At 38.4% G+C, this 27,334-nt stretch overlaps 1 protein-coding gene across 1 annotated transcript; it reads left to right on the top strand.

The window, feature by feature from the left end:
- The first annotated feature begins 288 nt into the window (after positions 1–288).
- On the top strand, positions 289–17,831 carry LOC148815920 (cytosolic phospholipase A2 gamma-like). The gene is made up of 13 exons (XM_088904724.1): positions 289–395; positions 726–924; positions 3,105–3,216; positions 3,869–4,009; positions 4,599–4,652; positions 7,752–7,823; positions 9,147–9,260; positions 9,393–9,512; positions 10,358–10,405; positions 12,158–12,262; positions 13,129–13,283; positions 13,957–14,122; positions 17,653–17,831. Exons 1-13 carry the CDS (start codon positions 304–306, stop codon positions 17,829–17,831), a joined length of 1,557 nt encoding a protein of 518 aa, XP_088760850.1. The 5' UTR covers positions 289–303.
- Positions 17,832–27,334: the final 9,503 nt, after the last annotated feature.

Here is a 27,334-nt window from a genome sequence, read left to right as displayed (position 1 = left end):
TTATGGTTCAAAATTAATACTTTAAAATATCAGTATTTGACATAAACCCAGCATCTATGAGCATCACAAGGGAGTCCTTTCAATCAGTAAGTAAGAGCTCCATCCTCTTTGAGACAGAAGGAGAGGAAAATGAAAAGAAGATACTGTAAGGCCAAGTAACTATTAATGGTGTTTCTGAAGTCGCTGGGTCACTAGACCTGGCCTCCATGACCTCTGTGTTAGATTCTGTCTTCTCCTCTCTTCCTCAATCAGGACTGTGTTCCCCCCATTGCTGTGCTGGGCTCTGGGGGGGGTCTGCGTGCCATGGTGGCTCTCATGGGGACTTTAACTGAGCTGGGGGCTCAGAACCTGCTGGACACCATCATGTACCTGTGTGGAGTGTCAGGATCCACCTGGTGAGTCTGAGAGACTGGGCTCCAAGATCAGCTATGAGCCTGTGAATTCAGTTCCCATTTTGAATTATAATAATAATAATAATAATAATAATAATAATAATAATATTAATAATAACAATAATAATAATAATTAAAAAATGTATTTTATAAAGCGCCTTTAAAGGTGGCTTCTCAAAGTGCTTGAAAGATTTGAAAGAGCAATAGATCTGTCAGGTGTGCATTGTAACCCTGCAAATTCAGAAGGTTCAGGATTCAGGCTGTGAATTCAGCTGTGCACAGTGCATACACTGGTGAAATGTTTTCTGTGTGTTTGTGTGTCTAACACTGCAGGTGTATGTCCTCTCTGTACCGTGACCAACAGTGGTCCTCTCAAGTGGAGGATGCGGAGACAAAAATGGTGGAAACTCTCAACAATGGAAAATTCAGCATTATAAAAAGTTTGCAGAAAATCATGAAGACAATAGAGGATGAGAACTTTTCTTGTACAGATATTTGGGCGGCAATATTTGTTTACATGGTGGTGAAAGAGGTCAGCATTCTTGTCCTTCTTGTATGTGTGTTTGTACAGTATGTAACCAGTTATATGTAAGTTAAGCTCTCTGTCTCATTCTGCAGTGTCTCTTTCTCCCTGTCTGGGTGTCGGTTTGTGAACTTGTCCTTTTTTCCATAAGATATAGTGTCAGATTTCTCAAAAGTGCCTGCGAAGAGAAAGGACAAATGGCAAGTGACAAAGGATTTATTTTCATGTTCAGATATAAATAGGAAAAAAATAAAATATTGGTGTTAATAATACCAATAACAGCAAAAATCATGGTGATTCTATAAAGCCCTCCAGGAGACAATGAAGTAGAAGGTGTTTAGTACACCTTTGGGAGCAGTTACATTAACTGGCCACTAGACGTCAGGGTGACCCAGCTCTGTGTAGCATCTGTCTTTGGCAGTGTTCAACACCTGCACTCTCAATTGTGATTTACAGTAGCTGGGAGGGAAGCTGGACTGACAAATTGCAGCTCTGTGTTACTCATTTTCACCTTAAAGAGGTGACCTAATCCAGAGAGAGGGGTTCTCTCAAGATGAATTTGAAGTGAGAGTCCCAGCTCCCTTAAAGATATCAGACATCTTCCATAAAAGATAATCATTCACTGAATCTGTAATGGAAAAGCAGCAAAAAGTTGAGTTTCTCATATAGATATTCTCATGAAAATGCTCATATCTGTTGCCCTAGCACACATAGATTGCAAATTACACAGTTGGAAATAGTGGTAGAAATGCTGAATCCCATTAATGTAGATCAACCATTACAAAGAAATTACAAAACTCAGTCTTTGTTAGAAACACGTATTTGTCAGGAAACTGGTAAATTTGCTAACAATATTAATATTTTAACAAACAACTAATCTTTTCAAGCTGTAACATCCATCCATTCATACCACCCATTTTTTATACTTTTTATATTTATGTACATATATCAATATAAAATATATACATACTGTACTTTTTATATTTTTTACATGACCAATCAAGTGCTCAACCTTGCTGTCCTCATCCTTCATCTCATTGAATCTGTGCTCAATCCAGGCCGACACCAGCAGCATCATGCTGTGAGAACTGGTTTAAATTTAAAATATGGACTTTCAGTGACAATGCAGAACAGAATGAGACGATTACATACTCAGTGATACAAATGGTGTAAAACAACATTTACTTTTGTGTTGTTTTTAGAACAAAACCTTCTTTAAATCTACACTGCTTTGTGAATACTTTACAGAGCAATAGCAGGATTGTAAAGTATTAACGATTATATTTTTTAATAGAAAGACAAGAATGATTCAATTAACCCATAAACCAATGATTTTATAACAGTTACAAAAACAGATAGACCATTTGATAGTTAGTAACCTAACTTTATGCTGTAAGGCATATCTCTTTCTCCCCCACAAATATATTGAATGGCTGGATACAAAATTGCACAAAATGCAAGTCGTGAGATTTCTTGAGACTTTTTTTTCAAATTGAGGCATGTGCAACTGAAGCAGCAGTGATTTTACACTAACCAATTGCTGTATTTGTCATTTGGTGAGTACAGAAACACAGCACAGTATTAGGCAAATGTCATCATGTCATATCATTTTCCAAACCACTTTTATACTCTATGGTGTCACAGGAAGCCAGAGCCTACCAGGCAAGCAACAAGCACAAGGCAGGGTACACCCTGGAGGGGGTGCCAGACCATCATACATGGGGACAATTTGGAGGCCACAATAAAGGCTGAGGGGGGAAATTTGTCCTGGACACCAGGATAACTCCAAATCCAATTTTTCACTTTAATGACCACAGAGAGTCCGGACCTCGGTTTAATGTGTCATCTGAAAGACGGCTCCCACTACAGTAAAGCGTCCCCGCCACTATACCGGAGCATTTGGACCCACACAGACCACAGGGTCCAACAAACACCACTTCCAGCAGCAATCATAGCTTCTGTGGCAGTACAGACCACCTCATCCAGCTCACACTGTGCATATCATTCTTCACCTTCATTTGCATATTAGTATTTGTGTCTCCTCTCATCTCTCACAATACAGAAAACGCTCAATTCAGATCTGTTGTGTTTGTCCTCTTTGTGCCTTCAGCCTTTCATCAGAACTGAATGTGTCCTGTGGCTCTTCTCTGGACTTTGATGGTTATTTATACACACTTGGTTCTTTCCAGATGGACGATCGCAAACTTTCGAAGGAGGAAGATGCAGAAATGACCAACCCTTACCCCATCTATGCTGCAGTGAATAAGTCACAGCTGGATGACAAGGAAAAATACAACAAAGGCAAGACTCCCACTTCATATACTGTATTTGCTCTATAGGCCAACATTATAGGGATGAATTGGCTTAAAAAATATTCTAGGGAATTCTTGTAATATATAATATTACATATTAATGCTCGTAACAACAACAGCAGTATCTCTCAAAGCAATGGCAGTAGTAGCACTACCAGCAGTTGTAAAAGTATCAACAGCTGCAGCATGAAGCAGAATGAAGTAACAGCTAAATTAAATTACGTTCAACATCATTTATCCCTTACATCTTGCACTAATCAGGGCATCTTGCTCAAGCAAGCTGAGTAAATTTCCTTGCTTAAAAGCACAGCTACTGTGTCTCGACAGGGATCTGAACCCAAACCACAATCGTCCACAATGCTGCACCCAGGGCAGCTGTAGTGGTGTTAGTAGCAAGTGCTTCAGAAGCAGCAACAGTAAAATAAGCAGTTCTTGTGCTTGAGAAGATGGTGGGTGTTTGACATTAGAAACCAAACACCGTGCAGCTTCTTAAATCAGTGATAGGAGCAGCGAGGTAATTTACATAAAGTGATAATATTGCAGTGGAAGTTGTTGGCTGGCAATGTGCTCTTCTTGATTTATTTAAGATTCTTGAATTCTGTTTCTCTGTCTTCCTTTCCTCCCCATCTCTCCCCTTGCAGGGACGTGGTTTGAAATAACCCGTCATGAAGCAGGATACCCTGAGTATGGAGCCTTCGTAGACACCAGTGCCCTAGGGAGTCAATTCCGTGGAGGAAACAAGATAAAACACAAAGATGAGATGGGCATGCTATACTTGCAAGGTCTATGTCCCTTCTTTTAGAAACTCATAGCAGTTTTGTACGTCTTCTATTTTTAGAATGTTATTTTTTCAGGATGGCCAGTATATAATATCTGTGTAATCTAACAATATATTAATAGTTAAAGCTAATATGAACAATATTATTTAAAATTGTATGTCATCAAGGTTATTCTCCTTTAAGGAATGCAGAAAAAATTAATAGGTGAAAGAGTAAGTTTTTAATATACTTGAAATCATTTCTTGACCTTTTCTGTTGCATGACCAAGCGGAAATCCAGTGATTAATCGATTATTCATTATTTTTGTCTCATCACTTATTGATTTGAAGCAGACTGATGTGTTAGGAGAGGAAATAATAGGAATGTTTAATACTTTACAATTACTTAGTAATTAATAAATGAATAAGTAAACAGCTAATAATAATGAGAAGTGTGAAAAAGCCTTACAAAAGATAATCAAATAACTGGTGACCCTGGGAGATTGCAGGGGTCCCTGTGGGATGAAGAAGGACTCACTGTAGTTCATACTGTAGTTTAGTTCAACACTGAACCAGCTTTTCTGTTCAATTCATACTCTTCTGTGTTTCTTCAGGACTGTTTGGAAGTGCCATAGGCGATATGAGGGAGAACGAGAAGTTTATTTTAGGTATTTTAACTTTTGTGCACTTTTTAAACAGAATTCAGTATTATTTTTAATTTTTGACCACCTAATTTGTACTTTTCACATATTGGTAAGGCTGACACACTACTACAGCCCTTGTAGCAACCTAGGGGAAACAGGGTGTGGCAGGAGGAGTGGTGCTGCTCTCAATTAAGAGCACACGAACAGTTACAAACCAGAGGGCGAGTACCTGGCCCCTCTTGCCTTTTTGGAAGTAAGTACAGTATTTCACCCAAGGATCCAGCTTTTTCCTGAAAGAAGCCAGACACATGGTGGATTCCAGATGGATCAGTACTGCAGAGAAAACTAAAGATGCCCTGGTACTGTAAATTCACCTAGTGTACCATCCACATTACTCACCAGAGCTGACTGCTTAGCTTCTGATGGCAGATGAGATCAGGTGTTTGTGTAGGCTGGTGTTATAGTAAGTGGGAATTTACCTATTCCTTTGGTACAGTATCTCTACTGATTTTCCAGTACTGCTCAAGGAATTCCTGGTCACAGATGGCAGATGACACTGACGTGTTGTAAACTGGCAATATCTACGCTATAGAGTTAGATCTTGTGCTTTAATTGGAGGCTGTTTTATTTGGTTGGGTTGTCTATTTTTTATAAATATATATTTCAGTATAAAAGCCTAAACTTTCTTCATGAAGTGCAATAAAAAGCACAGTTGTCTGAAATGATCCAGGTTGAACTTTGACTTTGAAATGCTCAATGTAGCAAGACTATAATAGTACACTGTAAATTATAGTAAATCAACTCCAGAATGTCAGGGTAAAGCTTCAGAAATTAATTAACTGTGTCTTGTCTCAAACAATACAGGAACTGAGTCCACAGAGCTGAGTCATACTGTATATGGTTCAAGACTTGGTAGTTAGAAAATTAAAACATTTGTCAATTCCTTTTTTTTTCTGAAACATACATGTAGCCATTGTTCTGATTTAAACTCTTTTCATTTCAGAAATGATATACAAATTTTTCCATCGTAAAAGAAATATGAAATTACATGGAAACCTGCACCAGAATTCTGGAGGTAAGAATATTTTCTGATTTTCTTTTCCACAAAAACTGGTGTCTTCTTACTGGAGGTACACAACCTTTTACACATTGAAACAGGTGTGATTATGTGCAACACTAGAGTTGCTTGAAAGAATCAATAATGAAATGGTGGTGAATCAATTAAAATTAGAAATTAGAATATAGTTTCTTCTCACTCAGAGGGATCAATTTTGTCATTGTTTATCCCACTACACCATTTCTTCCTAACTGACAATAATTGACCCAATAATTTGATTCCTCTGGTTGTTAGTGGCTCCTTTGTTTGTTTGAGAAATTTTCATGGACAATTGTATTTCAAAGTGGAAATTATCTTGCAATGAACCCAACATTAACAAAACATTAAAGGGCGTTGTGTCATAGAAATGTTTTAATAAAATACATAAATGTGGGAAATCTCTTACAGATCTGTGACCAGTTTCTGTATGTATTGTGCATTTACAATATATTTGAAAGATCTATTCAATTTAATTTATAAATCATCACTTAATTCTTTTTATTTTTGTTCTTCACCTGATAGGAACTGAAATTGTTAATTTGCTTCTCCATTACATAAAATTACTATAAAGTTGATTATTGATAGGAGGGTATTTGAACTACTCTATGTGGCCCAATTGGATGCTGAAATTGGATCCGTTTAGTGAATGAAGCCACACCTACAGCTTCAATAACATGGTTCCAGGGTTTCACCTTTTAAAGATGTGATTAATCTCTCTGTTGAAGGCTTTGTAATTATGGATTTTTCTTCCACCAGCAGCAAGAACAGGGCAGTCCTGACTCAGATCTACAATATCTGCCTCTTTTCACACTGCAAGCTCTTCCATGATCGTACTGAGACACACTGTTGAAATTGAACACAGTGCTCACTGGATTCAGGGGAAGCATAAGGGACCAAGGTGTAACAGAAAGCCTTGAACTCTTTAGGCCTCCTTTATATATCTAGTATCTGTAATAGCTCTGCACTAATACTAATAATAATTAATACAGAACTTAGTTCTTCCTGAGGCATAGAGTTTATTTCTTCCTTTCTAAACACCAGAGTGAAATATTCATTTAACACATGAGTTATTTCTTTTTCCTTATTTAAAGGTTTTCCATGTCTCACTCTGATTTTACTCCATCCTTCACAGGACCTTTGTTGTTGTAAAACTGTAAAACAAAACTTATTTACCCATGCTTTTTCCTTATATTTCACTTAACAAATTTATTAAACTATTTAAGTTACTGTTTTCTAGGCTTTGATTAACTCCCTCTTAGGATGATCTATCTTTAAACTGTTTTCATCCTTTCTGCACCGGTTCCATGCCTATCCTGCTCCATTCTGCTTCTCTTCAACTCTTTTTCCTTCAGTGTCTGCTTTATTGAAATGGAACTTTAATCTGGAATCTACCTGTATAATTCCAAGGCATATAACACTTAAGGACAACACCAGATTATGATCATTTTTCTTTAATGATTTTCTCATCCTGTTTTCTCACTCTGTCCTAACTTCTTTGAAAATACACAATTAATCAAGTATCTGCTCTAAGTAAGGAAGTAGTCATTAAGCATGTCTACCATCCCAGGGTCAGCTTCTGACATTCCTACTGTTTTTCCAAATCTGCATGAGGAGAGGTCTAATCTCCAACAATATCCAGTAGAAGTATAATCCTTTTCTGAATTTGGTAGTCTGTAACATCATGCACTGTGGTTTTATGTTTCAGCCATACAGGTTCTGAGACCTTGACTTTATCTGGCTTGAATTCTGTGCCAGAACGTTGGTTTTGAAGTTTAGAGCTAGTCCTTCTCCTCTCCCATCTTCCCATCTCTCCTCAATGCAGTGTCCACATGAATATCCCCTTTGTTTTGCATTTCTCTGTTTTGCATTTTTGCATTTCTCTGTTAATTCTTTGTCATAAGCATATTGGTATGAAAACCTCATATGACCACATTTGGAAATAAACTCACAGTGGGTTATCAATAAATCAGAAGGTATCTCTGTCAGAATTAAACCACAGAATAACTGGCCCTCTCTTCTGTTCACAGGGAGACCCTCCTCTGAAGATGTGTTCTCTTTTTACAATGATGTGGAGGAAGATGAGGAAGACCTCCATTTAGGTAACAGTAAATCTAGTTGAGTCACATGCACTCAGTGTTGATTTGAGAGTTTAGGGGTAGTCTTAATATACCCACAATAATCCATTTCCGGGTAACTGTCTTTCAAGCCAAGACTTCCAAGTGGGTGCTCCCACTCTGGCCTGTCTTACAGGTGACAATATGAGTCAGTAATGACTGAATGCCAAGACTGGTACAAGAAATATCACACCTGAAGACTCTGTACATCCCCCACTGTCAGATCCAGGCAATCCCACGTTGACTGTATCTTGTTCAAGCTAAGGTTCACTCAATCACTGATCAGGAGATGAGTTCTAAGTTCTCATTCAGTGTTCCCTTTTCTCTGTTTTTCTTATCTGCACTGAGCTCCCACATTGCCTGAGGTCTTCACAGCTGGATCAGCTACTGATCAAACCTGCTAGTTTGGAGAACAAGACCCTATAATCACAGTACATTGTTAGACTAGGAAGAATAACAGTCTATGACTGAAATATATTATTAAGGCTATTCTGCATCACAGCCGTAGAACATTGGGGCTCTGTTCTCTTTCTGCAGTCCTAGAGTGTAGAAAATGCATTTGGTGATGTGGTGATATGTGGGGTATTTAGAATAATTTGCTGTGTTTTCTTTCCTCTGACCAACTGGGGCCAACATGATAACTTACAGTACACAAAGAGCTCAAGTAGCTTTCACTGTCTGTCAACTAGCAACTTACAAGTTTCCACAGTTACCACAGTTCTTTAGCTGAAACTTTTTTTAGAAAAGGCAGGTTTGATCTTTTTTAGAAAGCACTCTACTGGAAAATAAGCCAATGTAGGGGTTCGTACAGGCCTGGTATTCTCTAAACACCCCAGTATATCTGTGAACACATTAATATAATCTTTTCTCTGGGATATGTCTGTACTTCATAACTTCCAGACCCTTACCTGTTCCAAACTTTTTGCAGTTATTTTTCCATTTCAAGGCTAATTTAGTTTAGAACTTTTCTGTTGTGTTTGGGAGTATCCCTGTTAGGACTGTAGTTCTCTTGAAGTGACAATTTCAGCCTGCCTACTGTACACAGGCTCCTGCTTGGCTGAGTTAATGGCAAATCTGAATTATAAACTTCAATAGTGAACTGACAGATTTATTAATGTATTAATTTTCTATTATATTGCTTATGCTTTACATTATTAGCTATTGAATTAGGCCTAGATGCAGGATTCATATAGCACACTGCCCTTTTTTATAGCTATTCACCCTTTAGCTTTCCAGTAAGGGAAACAAAATGTTTCCATATCTGATTTCTTTCTAAACTTGTACTCGAAGTGTGGGTCTAATTCACAGGTGATGAATGTGAAAAGAGTGCTATGATCTTTTGGCTGCTTGACCTCCATCGGAACTTCCTCTGTGGCAAAGACTGCAAACACATCCTCGACTCTATGAAGAACAGTGTCAAAGGTATGCTTCTCTTACATGTGAATTACCATGACTTCAGAATGCAATAAGGGTTACAACTGAAAGGAAACTTTTCCCCCCATCTGCCTCCTACCATGTGTGAGACTCTTTTATTCTGTTTTTTCTGTCCACCAGATGAAAAGGTGATACACGAGTTGGTCTCACTGATGTATGATACATGGGACATCGTCGGCAAGGACATCCAGCAAAGAATGATATCAGCTCTTTCTGAAGCTGTCTTTTACCATTTTGAAGGCAAGTGTGTCTCTTATTCACCTGAAATAAGAGAGTTAGTGATGCTGTAAGAATCTGGCAATCACAATGTTTTACAGAGATTGCTCATAAGTTATGACAAAAACCCTTTAACACTGCATCCATAAAGCATCAGCAGCACTTACCAAACCTCCACCAACAGAAAAATCAACTGAATCATGAAATAGAACAAGCCTGGAAGCTGTTACCAGAAGACAAAAAAAATTGCTTCACATAAAACAAAACTGTGTAAAAATAAAAAAAAACATTCCCTTCCAATTCCTATACAGTAATACATTTTAATTTCCACTGAATTCTTAATTATTTAAAATAAGTTCTTATTTCATTATTTTAACATTTCCTATTGTAGACAATTGGTCTATTTTCACTTGTGTAAAGACAGCAATGGGTTTTCTAGCATATGATTCAGTACACAGCAGCCCTTCTCACTGTCTGCTGAGTGTCAGAAGTCACACGTAAGGAACTTGTCACTATCTTGCCTCTATGAAGAAGAAAGGAAACAAAATTCACAAATATGACGACAACAGGTAGTGGTGGTTTGAATTTTTATGCTTACATTCTTGTGAGAATCAAATAAATGCAGAAACAATACTAAACATGGTACTTCTTTGTGCTCTAAAATTCAAGTTACTACATTGCTTAACTGTTGAATTTCATAGAAATATATTCTGGTCTTTTAAAGTACTATTTTACCACTAATACAGACTTCGTAACAATCTCGCTGCTACATCAGATGCCCACATAATTTAATACAAGTGGAATTTGTTTGGCAGCCTTTAAAAATACTTGCATTTCTAATTTAATGTTTGGTTTCACGTTCATTTCAGAAGAAAATGAACAGCTCATGGTCACTACGCAAGCAACAGAGAATGCAGGTAAGTAGGTTTTGGAAAATATACAGTTCTATGATTTAGATGTACAGGCACCCCTCACTTCACATGATAGCTTTTACACACCTGAAGCACTAGCCAGCCAAACACAATCATACTACATACATACTAATCAAACTAATCAATACTACAGTATAACTATGGTTATAATACCATAATACAGTAGATTATGGATAATTAATACATGAATTATTTCTGGGGGGGAAACACAACAGATACAGAAGCACAGAGAGAGACTGGGGCAGTTAATATCGAATTGATTGCTCTTAGTGTCATATAAAAATAGTTATAAGACAGTAGAAGTCATTGGGCCCACCTATACAGATTGATAGATAAATAGCATATAGTTTCATGAATCCAGAGAAGGAGGAAAGGAACACAAATGCCACTGACACAAATACAACTGGGTTTTCACTATTGATTCTGCAGACAAATACTGGGCTAGTTCTTTGAAGGAAAGCCTTTGAGGGCTTTGGAGTATCAGGTTTCTTCACAGTTGTCTCTTCTCAAGATTACATAAGGCCATGTCCTTTAGTATATCAGTGCAGGACATTCGTATAAGCCTTGGAGTGTATCTGGTTGATCTTATCTGGTCTGATTCCAGAGCAGCAATCTTTTGTAGTGTCGTTCATTTCAGAAAATCTCTAGTTTGTTTGTTTAAATCTTGCTTGTCTAAGCTTGCTTCTTAGTCTTCACTGATTTCAGTCTCCAACAAACACTTCTGGGTCAGCCTGTTTAGTTATTTTGTGAAAACCCTAGCTCATTGTTCATGTGTTGGCACATACAGTGTGGTGTGTACAGCTGGCTACAAATTGTAATCATGAAAACAAATTCATTAATTTGGTACATTAATTTGTTAAATCGAATAACTAAACATGAAAATTTTGAATTTGATTTGTGCAACAAATACTGACTGTTCACTTGCATTTTTGCTAAATCAACTTTCAGTTACATTGTATCAAGGGTATGAGTACTTTTGGAGAAAACTGTTCTGTATGCACACACAGACCTTCTGTAGTGACTTTCAAAGTGACGATAGCATCTCAGTGAATTAGTTTGGATTAAAATACTGGATTTTTAACTTGGCTAAATTTTTCAATTGGTGTCTTAAATGCATTTCCAGAATAAAAAAACAACAATTTTATTCCTTCCTCCTCTTTTTCTAGCAGCCACTGATACAGAATTGAAGGACTGAGTTCTGACAAGTACAGTATTTCCACTGGACATTTTATCATGTCTAAACTAAAGTGTAATGGAATTTCGTCAGTGTGCATCACTATATTTAGAGGATCAGGCTGGCAATAATGTTCTGATGATATTTATTTGGCACAATGGCAATTACTGTAAACAACATGTTTAAACAGCAAGATAGAGTGCCATCATGTTGATTTTAATTTATGCCTATGTGGCATTTTGAGAGGTAAAATATACACATTAAATTACCTTAAATGGTGAATCCTGTGTTTTTTGTCCAGAAAAGAAATGACTGAAGGTTAAAGGTCATTGTTCCTCTTGGTTAGATGAACCTACTGTACCATAACAGCAAAATATGGCTATAATGTCAACACCAAAAGAATCCAGTTAATACAAGAACTCTGTCCAAGAATGTAATCTTTGGGAATAGTAATTGCTCAATAGAATCATATTGTCTACTGGATTGTACCAGTCTTACATGCTTGAAAATGTTTGAACTTTTCCTGCCCAGAAACAACAGGTCATGTTTATCTATTTTTTCAGCTTTTGCTGTGTGCCCATTCATCATTCCCTACAAGCTTTTAAAAATATTTAGCTGCTGGATGTGGGGAACCAAGTACAACTTCCTGCATGAATACCCCAACACAGGTGAGACTCCAATATAGTGCAGCTGCACAGAAAATAACTTGTAACAGTGCTTAGGACTGGTTCCAACACTGAAACAGGTCTCCAATCTACTAGTCAGCTGTTCAGGACTAGGCCAGCTGTAACTGTGCTTTCCCCAAGTAGCTGCAGACAACTGGCCAAACACCCATAAAGTTAGATGGATTTAGCTGGTCTGGGTCCTCATTTGACTTGACCTGCAAGGCACCTCACAGAGAGACACCCCACACCTCCCATCAGCACAAACTCTCTTGTAAAGCACTATAACAAATTAGTGAATGTCCCTGAGAGATGGACAAGTTAAAAAAGCTTGTCCACAGGTCTTTATTCTTCCCATTTGTATGTGAGCCAGCAGCTGAAATCTTGAAGTGATGATGTAATAATCTGAATATGCTGAATTTTAGTATTGTATCCCATAACACAATACAGCATTATGCTTATTGTGGTGAATTATGAGAACCTAGTAAGATGGTGCCTTTATCCAGGACTACTGTCATTCTGATACTGAACTGAACCTTAAAAATTAATCAAGGAAACACTTACATTACACATTGGAATGGTATATAAAAAATAACTCAAAGAGCAAAGCAATTTCACAGAACTTAAAAAATTGGAGAACCATAGCAGGATGAACTTGTAAAAGTTTAAGACCAACCTGTAACACTGACTTTTATTTCTTAAAATATTGCTGTTAGCCACCTTTTTCAATTTTTAAACTGTGAATCCATGGATTTCATGGATTTGCTGTGTCATAAGATCAGATCTCCTAGAACAGTTCCTAGTACAGTGGCTTCTTGCCATTTCCTGAATACACCTCTGAACTCTTTCTCTTGTGTTTACACAATCCCTAGATAACAGCCTCCCCAGCAAGCTGGTCAGTGAGGACAAAATCTACCTCATAGATGCTGGTCTGTCCATCAACAGTGCCTACCCACTGGTCCTGAGGAGAGACAGGGGAGTGCAGCTCATTCTGTCCTTTGATTTCAGCGATGGAGACCCATTCATGGTAAAGTACATCATACTAGGTGACGTCAAGTTCTGCTGTCTTGAGTTCACACTTCAGTGGCCCAGGCTCAGGCTGTAGTAGGAGCTCCTGTAGTCTAGGTGATTATTCCCTCAGTTACAGTGTAGGTGTGCCAATGTCAGATTTCTATTTCAAACTGCTCTACCATAAAGCTGGCCTTCGACAAGCTGGTAGCCAAATATTGGCCTAATTCTGGGTTTCTGTGAAGATGCTGAAGTACTGTACCTACTGTATCTCTAAGGTTTCACCAGGTACAGTACACATTTAAACATCAGTGCCTCTTAATTTTACTTTCTGGATTAAAGATCCATAAGTGTATAATTTGCCCATATTTTTTCTAGTTTAAATCAGGTTAGTTATGCAAAGGGCTTTCCTATTAATAATAGGAATAGAATAGAATACTATAGGAACAGAATAATAATATTAATATTCCTAATAATAAATAAAGTTATTGGATATTCAGTCTGTGCACTCAAACTGTAGTTTCTTATAACCAAATAATAAATCCACAGTTTGCCTGGATAAAAAAAATTAGCTATGCTTTTGTTTTTCTGCAATTGTTTATTTTTTCATTTTATTACAATGTAATGACCAAATGACTGATCAGTTGATGACAGTGAGGGTGGACAGTCTCTGTGTTTTTTCTTCCTTTCAGACTGTCACCGAGGCAGCTCAATACTGTGAAAAGAACAAAATTCCCTTCCCACCCATTCCAGCAATGAGTGAGGAGAAGAGCTGTCCATCAAGCGTCTACATCTTCAAGGGTGAAAACACCCCCACTGTCATGCACTTCCCTCTCTTCAACAAGGACAACTGTGGAGGCAAGTGAACCAGCAGGCATTTTAGATTTCAGCTACAGGATTCATGTCACTGCTGTGAGAAATTCACCACTGGTTGGTGAAAGACAAGACTTATGGTTGCAAGGCAACCCAGTGTTAATTTGATTATTAATATTTGATATATCTAATGCCTTACTTAAGTTGAATAAAATGTCTATTAGATATAATTGTATTTTAGCCATACTTGTAATTTTGGTTTGGTCAACTAAAAATTAACTAAAGTTCACTTACAGTACTTTTAGCCAACAAACTGAATTAGTTTCAGTCACATTTCAGTCATGCAGTTAAATGAAGTTTTAGTCTAATTCGTTAGTCTTTGGAATATTAAGTTTTGCAACATGGTGGCACATGGTGGCATTGCTGCCTTGTAGTACTGGCACCCTCTTTACTTCCAGACCTGGAGTGCTATCTGTGTGGAGATTCCTCCCACAGTCCAAAGACATAGTGGTAGGTTCACTGGCTTCAGTGAAAACTGGCCCTAAGTGTACAGGTAAGTGTGTGTCTGCCCTGTGACACCCATCCAGGGTGTACCCCACGTTGTGTCTGTTGTTTGCTAGGATAGGGTTACAGGGACTCTGGTTCTCCTGTTACCCTGAATTGGAAAAAAAACAGTTTGAAGATAGATGGATTGTACTTTTTTTACTTCATTGCAGTAGTCATAAATGGATGGAATGTGCTGAAGTACTGAGTAGATTGAATGTTGAGTTCAGCAGAGAGACCCCATTGTGTGAAGACCAAAGAAAACATATAGTAGTGTAAATCTGAAAATGATCACAGAAAGCAAAAATCATATCAGGCTATTACATCATAATGCAAACGTTTGTACTTTCACTGTTGCAATGCAAAACGTGATTCTTACATGATTTCATACGATTGATAATAATAATAATAATAATAATTGCTTACACTTATATAGCGCTTTTCTGGACATTCCACTCAAAGCGCTTTACAGGTAATGGGGACTCCCCTCCACCACCACCAATGTGCAGCATCCACCTGGATGATGCGACGGCAGCCATAGTGCAGCAGAACGCTCACCACACATCAGCTCTCAGTGGGGAGGAGAGCAGAGTAATGTAGCCAATTCATAGATGTGGATTATTAGGAGGCCATGATTGGTGAGGGCCAATGGGAAATTTTTGGCCAGGATGCCGGGGTTACACCCCTACTCTTTTCGAGAAACGCCCTGAGATTTTTAGTGACCACAGAGAGTCAGGACCTCGGTTTTACGTCTCAAAGCAAGAGTCTTTGTGTCTCCTGCCTTGAGCTTGTTGCTTGCTGGGACGAGCTACCCCACAACCCTGTGGTAGATAGGATGGTTGGAAACTGGATGAATGGATACATTTTCAGTTACTGTACATTGCTTCACTGGCATGAATATTTTTTTGGGAAACTATACAGCCATTCAAAATGTGCATCAGAACTCATTCTCATGGAAAGCTGGCTGCACCATGTAGCAGTGTGATTCAAGAAGTTGAATCATCCTGCCAAAAGAATCTTCACTGGCCAAGATAGATCAATAAGTGGTGTGTTAGATGTTAATAAAAACATTAGCTCAATATATTCTGTTGTCCTACAGTATGCCTTTAAATCCTCTTAAAATGGAATATTAATATGGAATCATAACTAAAGCCTTACTACAGGGAAATGTTGGTAGCTGAAAATATATTTCCTTGGTAGTGGTACAAGTAGATGAAAATAAAAAGTGTGCTACCTTTTATAAAAAATAATCAATCTACCACAAGTGCCATCTATCATATTTCTCTGACCAATGAAAATTCTCTGAGCTGTGTGATGTATCATTATGTAGCATTATGACAGAGTCATTTTACTGCAGTATTGAGTTTTGATGTGCAATCTGAGTGGCTGCCTCAGTAATTATACAGCTAAACGAACAACATCCAGCCTTTTGGGTTTCACTTCCTGGTTAAGTCCCCAAGGAAAAAGAGCCTCTGCCGTAAGATGACTATTGTAGGTTTCTGCTAAGAATCAGGACTCCCATGGGTACTACTTACTGTAGTTCTGTTTTTCATCATTCACTGAAATGAACAATAGCTAATTGACAAATATTTTCTTCTTCATTTTGACAACTGAATTAATACTACAAGGTGTTCCATGACTTTAATATGCTTTCAAACAGCAATGCTGCCCAAATTTCTTTGAAATGACTGAAGAACTATTATGTGCTGACACACAGAGTAATTTTAAACCCAGTGTATCAGAGATCATTCTCTGCAGGCTCTCAGGCAACCTCCTCCTGTTTCACCAAAACTCCAGGCCATCAGCCCTCCTATCTATCCCCATATGCTCTGGTCTAATCAAACAGGAAGCACTAAGTCTTTTGAGACTACCCCAAACTTGCCACTTATCAGAGACATGCAATACAATAACACAACGCAAAATTCCCAGGGCACAGCTTTGAACAGAACACTACTCTAAGAGTCAAACATTTATAAGCAAAAAAAATAATACAGCATTACCATGTTCCTTAATGTCTTCACCAATATTGTGTTGTACAGTATTTCACAACATTAATACAACAAAAGCCACTCATGCAGTATGAAACCCAAATCTTTGATTTTGTCTTAATAACCTCCCATTGTTTTAGGAACAGCTTTACAGAGTCTAGACTTTAATAATTCATGCAATGTTTAGATATGCTCAATATTTTCTGTATTTTGTGGCATCTGTTTTCTTAGTTTTCTGTCAGACTCATCCCAGAAATGTACATTCATATATAGAAACAGACTTCAGAGAAAACAAGACCTGCAATGTAGCTGAGTCCCCCACCTGGATGCTGTCCTGTCTTGCACCCTGTGATTCCTGGGTTGATATACCTTTAGCCCTTACCAGGAATAATTGGCTTTCTAGTAATAGGTGAACAAATGGAATGTTTTAAAAATGCTAAAATCTGTTTTCTGGAGAATCGCATAGAGTAACACTTTGAAAAAAAATGATTGATTGGGACCCTTTTAGTAGTTTTTATGTCCAGTGGTAGTAATAATAATAATAATAATAATAATAATAATAATAATAATAACAACAATTTAATCCTGAATGATTTGTGCTATTGAAAATTATTTGTTCGTTAAGGGATTACCAGGTGAAGTGCTGTCAGTATTTCTCTAGATCTGCTGCTGGTCAGAATGGCTGCTTCAGGTGAGCAGTTCACTGGTGGATAAACAGCATCTCCACCTACAGTACTAATATAAAGTACTTTGGTATCTTTCTGAATGATAACTAACAAGAAACAAGCTGATTAAATAACCATGGACAATAAATGACAAAGTAAAACAAGGTTAAGGTTTACTTTCAGGTAGACCTTAAAGGGGAGCAGCCACAGAGCTGGAGAAGCAGGGAAACGAACTTGTCAGAACTAACCTTCTGATGGACTCAAATTCTTCTGAAATTGGTCACAATAACAATGAGCACAACAGGCCAGTGAGGTCTATTCTTAAATTCTGGGTCAAAATCCAACATCCTTCCACTGACCATCATCATTCTTCCCTCAGGTGAAGAAAAGATTGAAGCGATGAGGAACACCTACAAAACTCGCAAAATGTCCTACAGTGAAAATGAGCTTCAGGATCTCCTGAAAGCAGCTAAGAAGAATGTTGAGATCAATAGAAATAAGATCGTCGCTGAGATTCAAAATGCTGTGGATGCAAAAAGGAAAAAGAAACATCAGTAGAATCAAAATATGACAACAGAAGAGTTCAGTGATTCACTTGAGTTAGTAGTATAGAGGAGCCGAGGGGCTGGGGGTGTTCACTGTTTGTTTTGTGTCCTAACTGGTCAATCACTCAATTTTTTAAGATTTTTATACTTTTTCCAGCAATAAATACAACACTGTCAGAACAAAGCAAATGGTGCTTCAGCAATTGCAATATAGTGTAGTATAATGGACAGTTTATTCCCTTGTAAAGCAGGTTAAAAGTGATTCCATCTGTAAGTCTGCATTATAGTGATTGAGAATAATTTAATCTCCTTTATTTCTTTAATAATTTCAGGCCAGTGTTTTTAAGACAATGCCATATGATCAATATTTTAAAACTTTTGATTCATTTTTAATCGCTATCGCTTTCAGAGTCTCTGCTGTGCAGTGTCAAACCACAGTTTAAAAAAAAAAGTTCAGATTTTTATAAGAAAAATCAAAGAAACAGTTTTAACTCACCTAAGGTAAGTGGACCTGCGCTGGAGGAAGGTCCTGGCTGTTCCTCTTTTTGTTTCTAATCTAAACAGTCAAATAAACAATTAACCTCATTATTTTATCCTTCAGACATATGCAGGATGTTGCTTATGTTTTTTTTTACATTTAATTCAATGCAGTGACTTCAGAAACACCTCAGAGACAAGTTAAAAGTAATATACTTAATGAGTTTCATTATTTAACTCACCATGTTACTGCGAGCTCAGGCTGGAACAGAAAGCAGAGGACACTGGGGCTGAAGGTACCAAGACAGACACCACTATTTACACAGCCACTGTCACAACTCTCAGACCATGAAGTCACACAGTGTATAGTCAAGTGAAAGTTGGCAGAAAGAACAATCAAGTGACCATGCAAATGTTTACTGGCTCTTTAGTTCTAGAGGGTAATTTCCACATAATAGTCTCAGACAAATAGCCCCGATAAACTTTTATTTCTATAGCTTGCAAATATAGAGAACGATCTTAAAATCGATATGATACATAACCTTTGAAGATAATCTAACCCATGAACAAAGTTATGTTTTTGGACAAAACTTTAAAGGTATTATCAGTCACCTGTACATTGAGAACACCTGTATAATGTTTAATTTGTATTGTTTAATTTAATGAATTACAGAAAAGGAAAGGTACAACTGTCCTTTAAGGAGTGAAATGTTTGCAAAATGCTCTATAATTTACTTAGAGTAACAATCACCTGTTTAATAATGACCTGATCAGGACATTTTGAAAATAAACATTGAAAATAAAGAACTCTTTACTATAGGCATTATTAAGTGTTAATTATGTTGTCTTAGATTGAATTTTATGTTTTAAATGTAATAGGGTTTATGGAAATATTGAGAAGAATGCATCTTACTGGGCAGAATTACCTTCTTTAACAGAAGAAATAATATCCTTCAAAATACTGTGAAGTGTAAGAACTGACTTTACAGTATGTTTCACAAAATGGAGAGTAACCAAGAAACTAAAAAAATGGCAACACTAATTTAAAATGGAATCGAAACAATTAAATGAAATTTCCAGCACCTCCTCAGGCTATCCTGTGTCTTTATCTTCACTCTCAGCTTCTGCAGGAGGTCCCAGCTGCAGCAGTTCAGTCATTGTACAGTCCTGTTGAGGGAGATGTTTGTAAGGGTGTGTAGCACAGTATTTGTACCAACATTCTTTTGGGCAACTGTAAACTCTGACAGCAATAATCTGCTGCATCTTCAGCCTGGACTCCTGTGATGGTCAGAGTAATGTCAGTCCCAGATCTACTGTCACTGAAATGCTCAAGGATCGCAGTCTAATGGGTTGTTTCCTGATAGATCAGGAGATAAGGAGCTTCTCCAGCCTTTGTACCAGGCTAGCCAGTGCTTGAAAAAAAATGAAAAGGAAAATAATAATAAATGTGTCAGAAAAATATTGAAAACACTAATTCATTAATGGATTTGATTTCAATATATTTTCTATTAATGTATTATTTTCACATGAAATTAAACTAAAATATTTAAGTCCCATTTCTACTGTTACACTGTGGGGCAGTGATTAGCAACGGGATGGACCCTATGCGGGCAGGATATCACAAAACACTGAAGCAACAGAAAATCCAGGGTCATGGTCAAAGACTAGAAAAAGGGTCAAGAGCCAAAAATCTAGGAGAAACTTAGCAAAAGGTTTCCAAGATGAATTCCAAAAATCATGTTCAAGAGGGTAACCAAAAGTCCAAAAACCAAGAAGGATTCCAGAGAAGATAACACAATATAAGGCCTGTAGCTCAAGAGGTCTGCACCAATACTGAGCACTGAATTAACAGGGAGAGTGTGGTTAACCTAAGCCTCTCCCGAGTGGATGAAGTACTTGGTTGGAGTGTTCTCTGGTGGCGGGATGTTGGAACTATAACATTACCCCCCCCTTAAGGGAGGTTCCTGACACCCTCCCAGGATGGTTTGGGAATCAGTAATGGAAATCATGAATTAATGTGTGGTCAAGAATGTCTTTCTCAGATACCCATGAACGCTCCTCTGGTCCATAGTCTTCCGTCAACTAGATATTGCAATCTCCCATCACGCCAGCTGGAGTCCAGGATTTCATTTACTGTGTAGGCTGGTATACCATCAATTATTCAAAGTGGGGGAGGACGAGGCTGAGGTCGCAACAATGGAGATTTATGGTAGGGTTTGAGTAGTGAAAAGTGAAAGGCAGGGTGAATCCTGAGAGCGGGTGGAATGACCAAACAGTAGGTAACTGGCGTGACTTGGGAAACGAAGCGGAAGGGTCCGATGTATCTATGGCCCAATTTGCGGGAACACTGTCGAAGTGGTAAATTACGGGTAGATGACCACACAAATTGTCCATGTCTGAGCTTGGGTACCGTACAGCGATAGTGGTTGATGGTTTTCTTTTGCTGGTCCACTGTACGCAACAGGGTAGTTTTTGCCAATTTCCAAAAATCCTGCAAGTTGGATATATACTCCTGGACTGAAGGGACAAGTGATTCTGGGGAGGATTCTGGTATGAGAGGTGGTTGATATCCCAAAGAGCATTGAAACAAACATACCTGTTGAGGATGTTGAGAGGGAATTGTGTGCGTATTTAGCAGGTACACTGCTATTTCCTTAGACACGTGATTCCATGTTTTATTTTGAATCCCTGGCAGAACCGGGCATCCAAAAGAATCAAGTACTGTAATAGGTTTATTCCATGCTGAAAAAAAAGAAGAAAGAAAACACATGCCATAAGAATCAGTGCCTTTATATAGATCCTTTAAAGGTGGCTTCTCAAAACGCTTTACAGGATAAAAACAACAATAACAACAACAACAATATTGTGTTTCATTGCACTTTGACAGATCATCTTAAAATCAACTGTTGATTTAAAGTTTGACAGTAAATGTTTATATTGTAACGCATACAGCCTCCATTTCTTAATAAAAATGTAGCCTAAGAGGGGGGGTCTGCTCTCACAATCCTCCACATACTCAAGTGAAAAACTAATTAAGCCAATGTAAACGTCATATTTACAATTTGTTGATAATAAAAATGTTAAGTTCTCTAAAGCCTTGTGATAGTTTACCCAGTTTACCCATTGTTATTAAAATGACTTGGATTTGAACATGTTGTGATATTTAGAAAGATAAAAGTCAATTAATTGTTCATTTCTATATTTATGTCTTCATTAAGTGGTGTCATTAGTGACAAAGGCTAAACATTCTTGGAAAAATGTCTTTGCTGTTTTCGCCCTGTTTCGTTGGTTAAACGCAATGATCACAAGCACCACCATGGTAACTGGGATGTGTAGTTTTTAATTCAGTTTGAATTATAATTGCACGTACTGTCTTCATATTTGGCCAGGGCTTTAAATAGAGGGCGCACCAAAAATATTCGGTGCCGTCATCTCCGCTTTAAAGGTACCCCCGTGCTGGAAGAATTTCACCTCGGAATGTTTGCCCAGTGTACTAATATAGGCACATCCCGGAATTTTGACTTCACTGTCTAATGAAGAAATTTTAAAGACTACTTAGCACAGATAAAAAAGCTTGGACTCCCATGGACAGTATCTTATACACATATCTTTTTCTGTTGTCTTTGTTGATCTCGTGAGGATCCTTGTGATATTTTGAGCTCTCGTTGAATGATAAAAGTGTCGCAGTTTAAATAATTTTCGTTGTTAGAAATTATGAAACGCTCTGTTAAAAGCAAGGGAGTTTTTATATCTGTTATAGTAAAAGAAAATGCCTGATGAACTAGGGATTGAACAGTTTTTCAGTGCTTGTACAATCAATGGAAATGTTCAAATAAATGTGCTGAAGAAATAAACAAAAAAGTCATTCCTTTATCATATTGGCTAGCTAATGTCCCATCATTGTTAGTTACAGATGCAGCCATTCAAAATGCGCGGGCGATACCGCATTATTTTCCGGTACGCTGTACGCAGTCTACCGCGAGTTACCGGTAAATACCGCTAGCAAAATAATAGTATCCGGAATTTCCGCAAGGTGGAGCTAATAAAGCTCAACCTCTTATGTTCTTTTTTTCATTGACCGTCTTTGTAAAAGTAACACCACAGCATTTCGCAATCACGCCTTTTTTTCCAATCATGCAAAGTACAGTAATTTTTGAGAATCGATTCACCATGCCTTTCACATGCTCATAAAAGAGATTGATTTAGGAACATAAACATATTACCATATGCAAACTGTACTGTATACAGTATGTATTTGTATATTTAATGTCTTACCTGTGCCCGTTTAAGTATTGAATATTTATATGGAATTTTACCACTGAAGGGAAATCTTAGTGCCTGAGCATAAAAAAGAATAGGAGCATACTGCAACGTGTGTGAAGGCCATAAACAATATTAATTTTGGAACATAAACATACAGTATATGGCTGGTCTCGGTACTTTAAAGAAAACATACACGAAACATGGTTTCATTATGACCAGAATCGGTCTTGAGATATTTTTTACTTGATTTACAGTATTTGAGAAGTATGTCTTGACACCGATACTACGTAAAAACTGCTCACGTATATGTTTCTAGGTTTATATTATGCATTTCATACGGTCACATTTCTTTTGAGCAACTGATAAGAAGCGCGAAACGGTATGCCCAGGGCGTTTTAGTTTTCGTTTTGTTTTAATGCAGTACAGTGGATTGATTAGAGATATTTTTTAAATGTTGTAGTTCGTCTTGTAAAAATGTTACGAGAATGCTGTGGTGGGTGTTACTTTTTGTCGATGAAGAAATAAAGTCGTTACAAATAGTGTGAACCAGCGTAATACTTTGAGTTTTACTGGTGGAGCTCATACAGCTGTGTCTGGATATCTTGGTCAAATATTCGGCTAGTGTGTACTGTCTGTTTAGGGTTCTGTAGCATTCCACAAGGCTGGGCAGCTTTTGACCTTTATGACCTTCGTTATGCTCCTCTGCTTTTTATGCTTAGCTACTAAAATTTCCCTTTTTTGATCGGGGCGGGGGACATTCGGGAATGTGAATCTGATTAAGAATGAATAAAAGCATTTTATTAAAAACGCGCTTGCGTTTGTCTGGGTGCTGACAAAGTAAAAAACAATTACTTTTTGACAATGAAAAACTGAGTGTGTGTCTCTCTCTCTCCACTGGCGTTTGTAATCGTTTTTATTTTTAAATACATTTTAGCAAAGTCATGTACCATAAAAGTATGGTAATTAAAAACCATTAATACTTTCACTGGAGTTTAAATAAAGTCGATGTTTTCTCTTTCTGGCTAGACTTGACTATTTAGCCATGAGATAAACAATACTTTGTCATTAAACAACCTTTAAGAGCAATCTTATTTCTTATTTCTGAACATTATTACGCAGAAGACAAAGGTAGCGATTTACGTTGCATTGTGCATTGTGCTGCTGTAATACAGTTTAAAATAATTAAAAGTCTAAACAGTATCAGCTTATGTATGGGTTGTAATTTAAAAAAAGTCAAAAACCGCAAGAGGAGACCCCCAAATTAATAATGTAACATGCTACTGTTTGTGCATGAACATAGTTACTGTATACTGTTATTTCTTTAGATACATGATTCCATGTTTTTCTTTAATCCCTGGTGGGACCGGGCGTCCATAAGAATCAAGTTCTAGGTTTCATTGCGCTTTGACAGAAACCAAATTATATAGTTATTAATTTCTTTAGATACGCGATTCCACATTATATTCCCTATTAATCAAATTCTAAAAGTATGCTTGTTGACTCCGGTATCAAGCGTATTCACAGAAAAGCTTAAAACTACCACTTTTTATACACGTTATTTCACGTTAGTTAAAGACTGCGATGCTTAAAGTGTTTAGGGAGAAATGGAATACTGGTGTGTATTTTTTCTTTAAAGTACCGAGACCAGCCATATTCAATACTTAAACGGGCAAAGTAAAGACATTAAATATACATGTACATACTGTATACAGTACAGTATACATGTTCCTAAATCAATATCTTTTATGAGCATGTGAAAGGCATGGTGAATCGGAGATTCTCAAAAATTACTGTACTTTGCATGATTGGAAACAAATGCGTGATTGGATCAACGAAATGCTGTGGTGTTACTTTTACAAAGACGGTCAATGAAAAAAAGAATGTGGACCAGGGCTATACTTTGAGTTTACAGCTTGTCCAAGGTCATTCATTATTAATACTATTAGTAATATCTTCGTTAAAGACTTTGATGGCGACAGCTCAAACATGAGAGGTTGAGCTTTATTAGCTCCACCTTGCGGAAATTCAGGATGCTATTATTTTATTTGCGGTATCATGCGGCACTATGCGTGAATATACAGTATTAATACCGTAACTTGCGGTAGCCTGCGTCAAGAATACCGCAAAATAATGCGGTATCGCCCGCTTATTTTGAATGGCTGCATCTGAATTAGTGAAATGAGGGTATGAAACCAGGAGCTGGTTATCGGCAGACAAGGAGAAGGGATAAGGTCCTTTTTAAATGCCTTGAACAGCAAGTAACCCTCAGGAGAGCAAGTATATGGTGTGTGATTTAATAAAGGTCTTGAACTGTGTCAATGGGTTTGTTTTGAAGCTATTGACACGTCCTTTGTTGGAGAATCTCGATACAGCCTACTGCAGGAGCAAGTATCCTGCACGTAGTCTGTGTGTTTACCCTTTTGTTATTACGTTTTCTGACTGAGATAAGCCGTGTAAGATTTTCAATGCACTGTTCATGCAAATGGCAATAAAGGTACTTGAACTTGAATTAAGCTTCGTGGCAGGGATACTGAGGGAACTTGGCTTCTTTTGTGTTTTGTTCTGTTCCTCTACTCTTATTGCTGACTTTGTTCTTTGTTTCTGAAGCCCCATCAATTTCACTGAGATCCCTAACCCCACTCTGCCCCCTGGTGTCTTGCCTGTAAACAATTAATAACTTTCAGGTTTCATAGTGACTGACCTCCTTTATTAGCAGTTTGTATTTCTGTATCAGAACTTGACTGGTAACAGCTCACAGTGTTCATGAGTGCTAAATATATAGATGATATTAAAGAGGTAACAATATTGTTACAAAACTGGAGGGTGTCAGAAAAACGGAGATTGGGAAGTAATTCAATAACTTTTACTGGCGAAGACCCTTTTAACCAATGTCCGCCTGGAATTTCCTCCCCTTAAATATTTTGTTATATCTCTGCAGCAGAACATAGCAGGAGCCTGGTTCAGGTCTTAACTTGAAGCTAGCCCCCTTGGTTTTGAGTGTGGACAGTCATTGTATTTCTTAATGTGTCCACTCAGCAGACAAACATATGAAAAAAAAAACAAAAACAGCAGGCGGCATTTTTGTTTTGGTCTTCAGAGGTCAGGTTTTTCTATTCTAGGCCTGTGAAATGTCCTGGGAATAATTTGAAAACCTTGTTCAAGGTGCCTACTAGCTTGGATAGAAATCTGGGACAAATTGATCAATTTGAAAAAAATCTACATAATGATTTTATCTACATAATGATTTTGTGAAGACTGGACCTGGAATTAAATTTCTCGCATATAATAAATAAATTATAAAAAATATTTAAAGCAATACCAATAAAAAACCATTGCAATTGCTATAAAAACCTTCAGACGCTGCTAGAGAGCCCTTTTCTGCTGTTAGGCATTGAAAAAAAAACCTCAGAGTTGCCTTCTGGTGTGAAAAAAGGAGCACTGATAAGAAACTGATTGATTACCCCTTCTGAGTCAATGATTGACAGCTAGAAGCTGAGCAGAATGCAGCCTGTGACTTCTAGAGGTAGTCTCACCCCCTAAGGGCTCTGAATGGCTGAACATGTATCCTGGGGTTGGACTAGTTGCAGCAAGTGACCTCGCCGCTGGAGGGCACCCGCCACCCCCGGCGCAGCACCCTGTCCCTCACACCCAGGTCAAGGCAACCACCCACTTGCTGCAACCAGTCTAACCCCAGGATACAGTCCTCATGGACTGGGGCAAGGTAGAAGGGGTGTTTCACCCTCGCAGCCCCAAAGTGCACGGTGAGCGCCCTGGGGGTCTGGCTGCCTTGGTGCCCGGCAGGACACCAGGCTGCAGCAGGGTGATGGTCGAACCGTTGTCGATGAGGGCCTGGCAGGGTCTGCCCCCGATGAGGCAGGGAAGAAATAAGCCCCGGCTGTGGCCAACCCTTCCCACAGCAGGCGGGGTGAAGCACTCCCTCTGGCTTTCCGGAGCCGGGGTAGCGTCGCTCAAGGGCGGTCTTCCCCCCTTTAGGCCGCCCCGCTCCTGTTTCCCAACAGCCTCCAGAGTCCCCGGGGATCCAGCGCCCGGTACTCCCGTGCGATGTGTCCCCTCTCCCCACAGCGGTGGCAGATGAGCAGCCGTCGTCGCTCCCCCAGCATCGCCGCGCTGGGCGTCTCCTCCTCCCCATCTGATTCCCCATGCGCCCCTCCGTTGGTGCCCACCGGTCTCCTCGAATACGGCATCAGCCTGCTCAGCCAGAGCCAGGGCCTGCTCCAAGGAGACAGGTGCGGCCAGCATCACGTGGCGTTGCACCTCAGTTGGCGCCAGGGCCCAGAGGAACGCCTGGAGCGCTATCTCCCGGTGGGCCTCCTCCGGGAGAGTAGGGTAACTCTGGCGGGCTAAGTAGGCCACGTCTGGGGCTGTTACCTTCACTGTTACCTGGATACCTCTTTATTTAGAACACACTCTTCCCCCTGCCTGTCTGGCTTCTTTTAATCCTGTGCCTGGATTGCAGCAGGTAAGATATTTTTCCAAGAAAAAAAGAGAAATTAAAAAATGAGAAATTTCGCCAGAGCCCCTTCTCGTGTCTAATTTTTAGTTTAGAAGGATTCAAGCAGGATTTTGGATGAAAGGCAGCGACCTTAATCAAGCCCAAATCATAATTGAACCCATTCAGAGCCTACATTACATTTTAACATTTTATTCTGAGCAGAAGACTCTCACACCTGAAGAAGGCTTGCGTTTTATCCTCTTTTAAGCATGTGTACAATGCTGTAATACAATTTAAAATAATTAAAAGTTTAAACAGTATCA

The sequence above is a fragment of the Atractosteus spatula genome, chromosome 24, assembly GCF_055471065.1.
Source record: "Atractosteus spatula isolate fAtrSpa1 chromosome 24, fAtrSpa1.hap1, whole genome shotgun sequence".
In the NCBI taxonomy this organism is placed as follows: domain Eukaryota; kingdom Metazoa; phylum Chordata; class Actinopteri; order Semionotiformes; family Lepisosteidae; genus Atractosteus; species Atractosteus spatula.
Note: the sequence above shows the minus strand (reverse complement) of the source record. Positions and strands in the feature narration are given on the sequence as shown.

Bases quoted from the DNA above. Each gene is read 5' to 3' on its own strand.
- LOC148815920 (XM_088904724.1), top strand. From the start codon at position 304: ATGGTGGCTCTCATGGGGACTTTAACTGAGCTGGGGGCTCAGAACCTG. The intron at 3,217-3,868 runs GCAAGACTCCCA...CTCCCCTTGCAG, and splicing joins CAAGGAAAAATACAACAAAG to GGACGTGGTTTGAAATAACC. The intron at 4,010-4,598 runs GTCTATGTCCCT...GTGTTTCTTCAG, and splicing joins GGGCATGCTATACTTGCAAG to GACTGTTTGGAAGTGCCATA.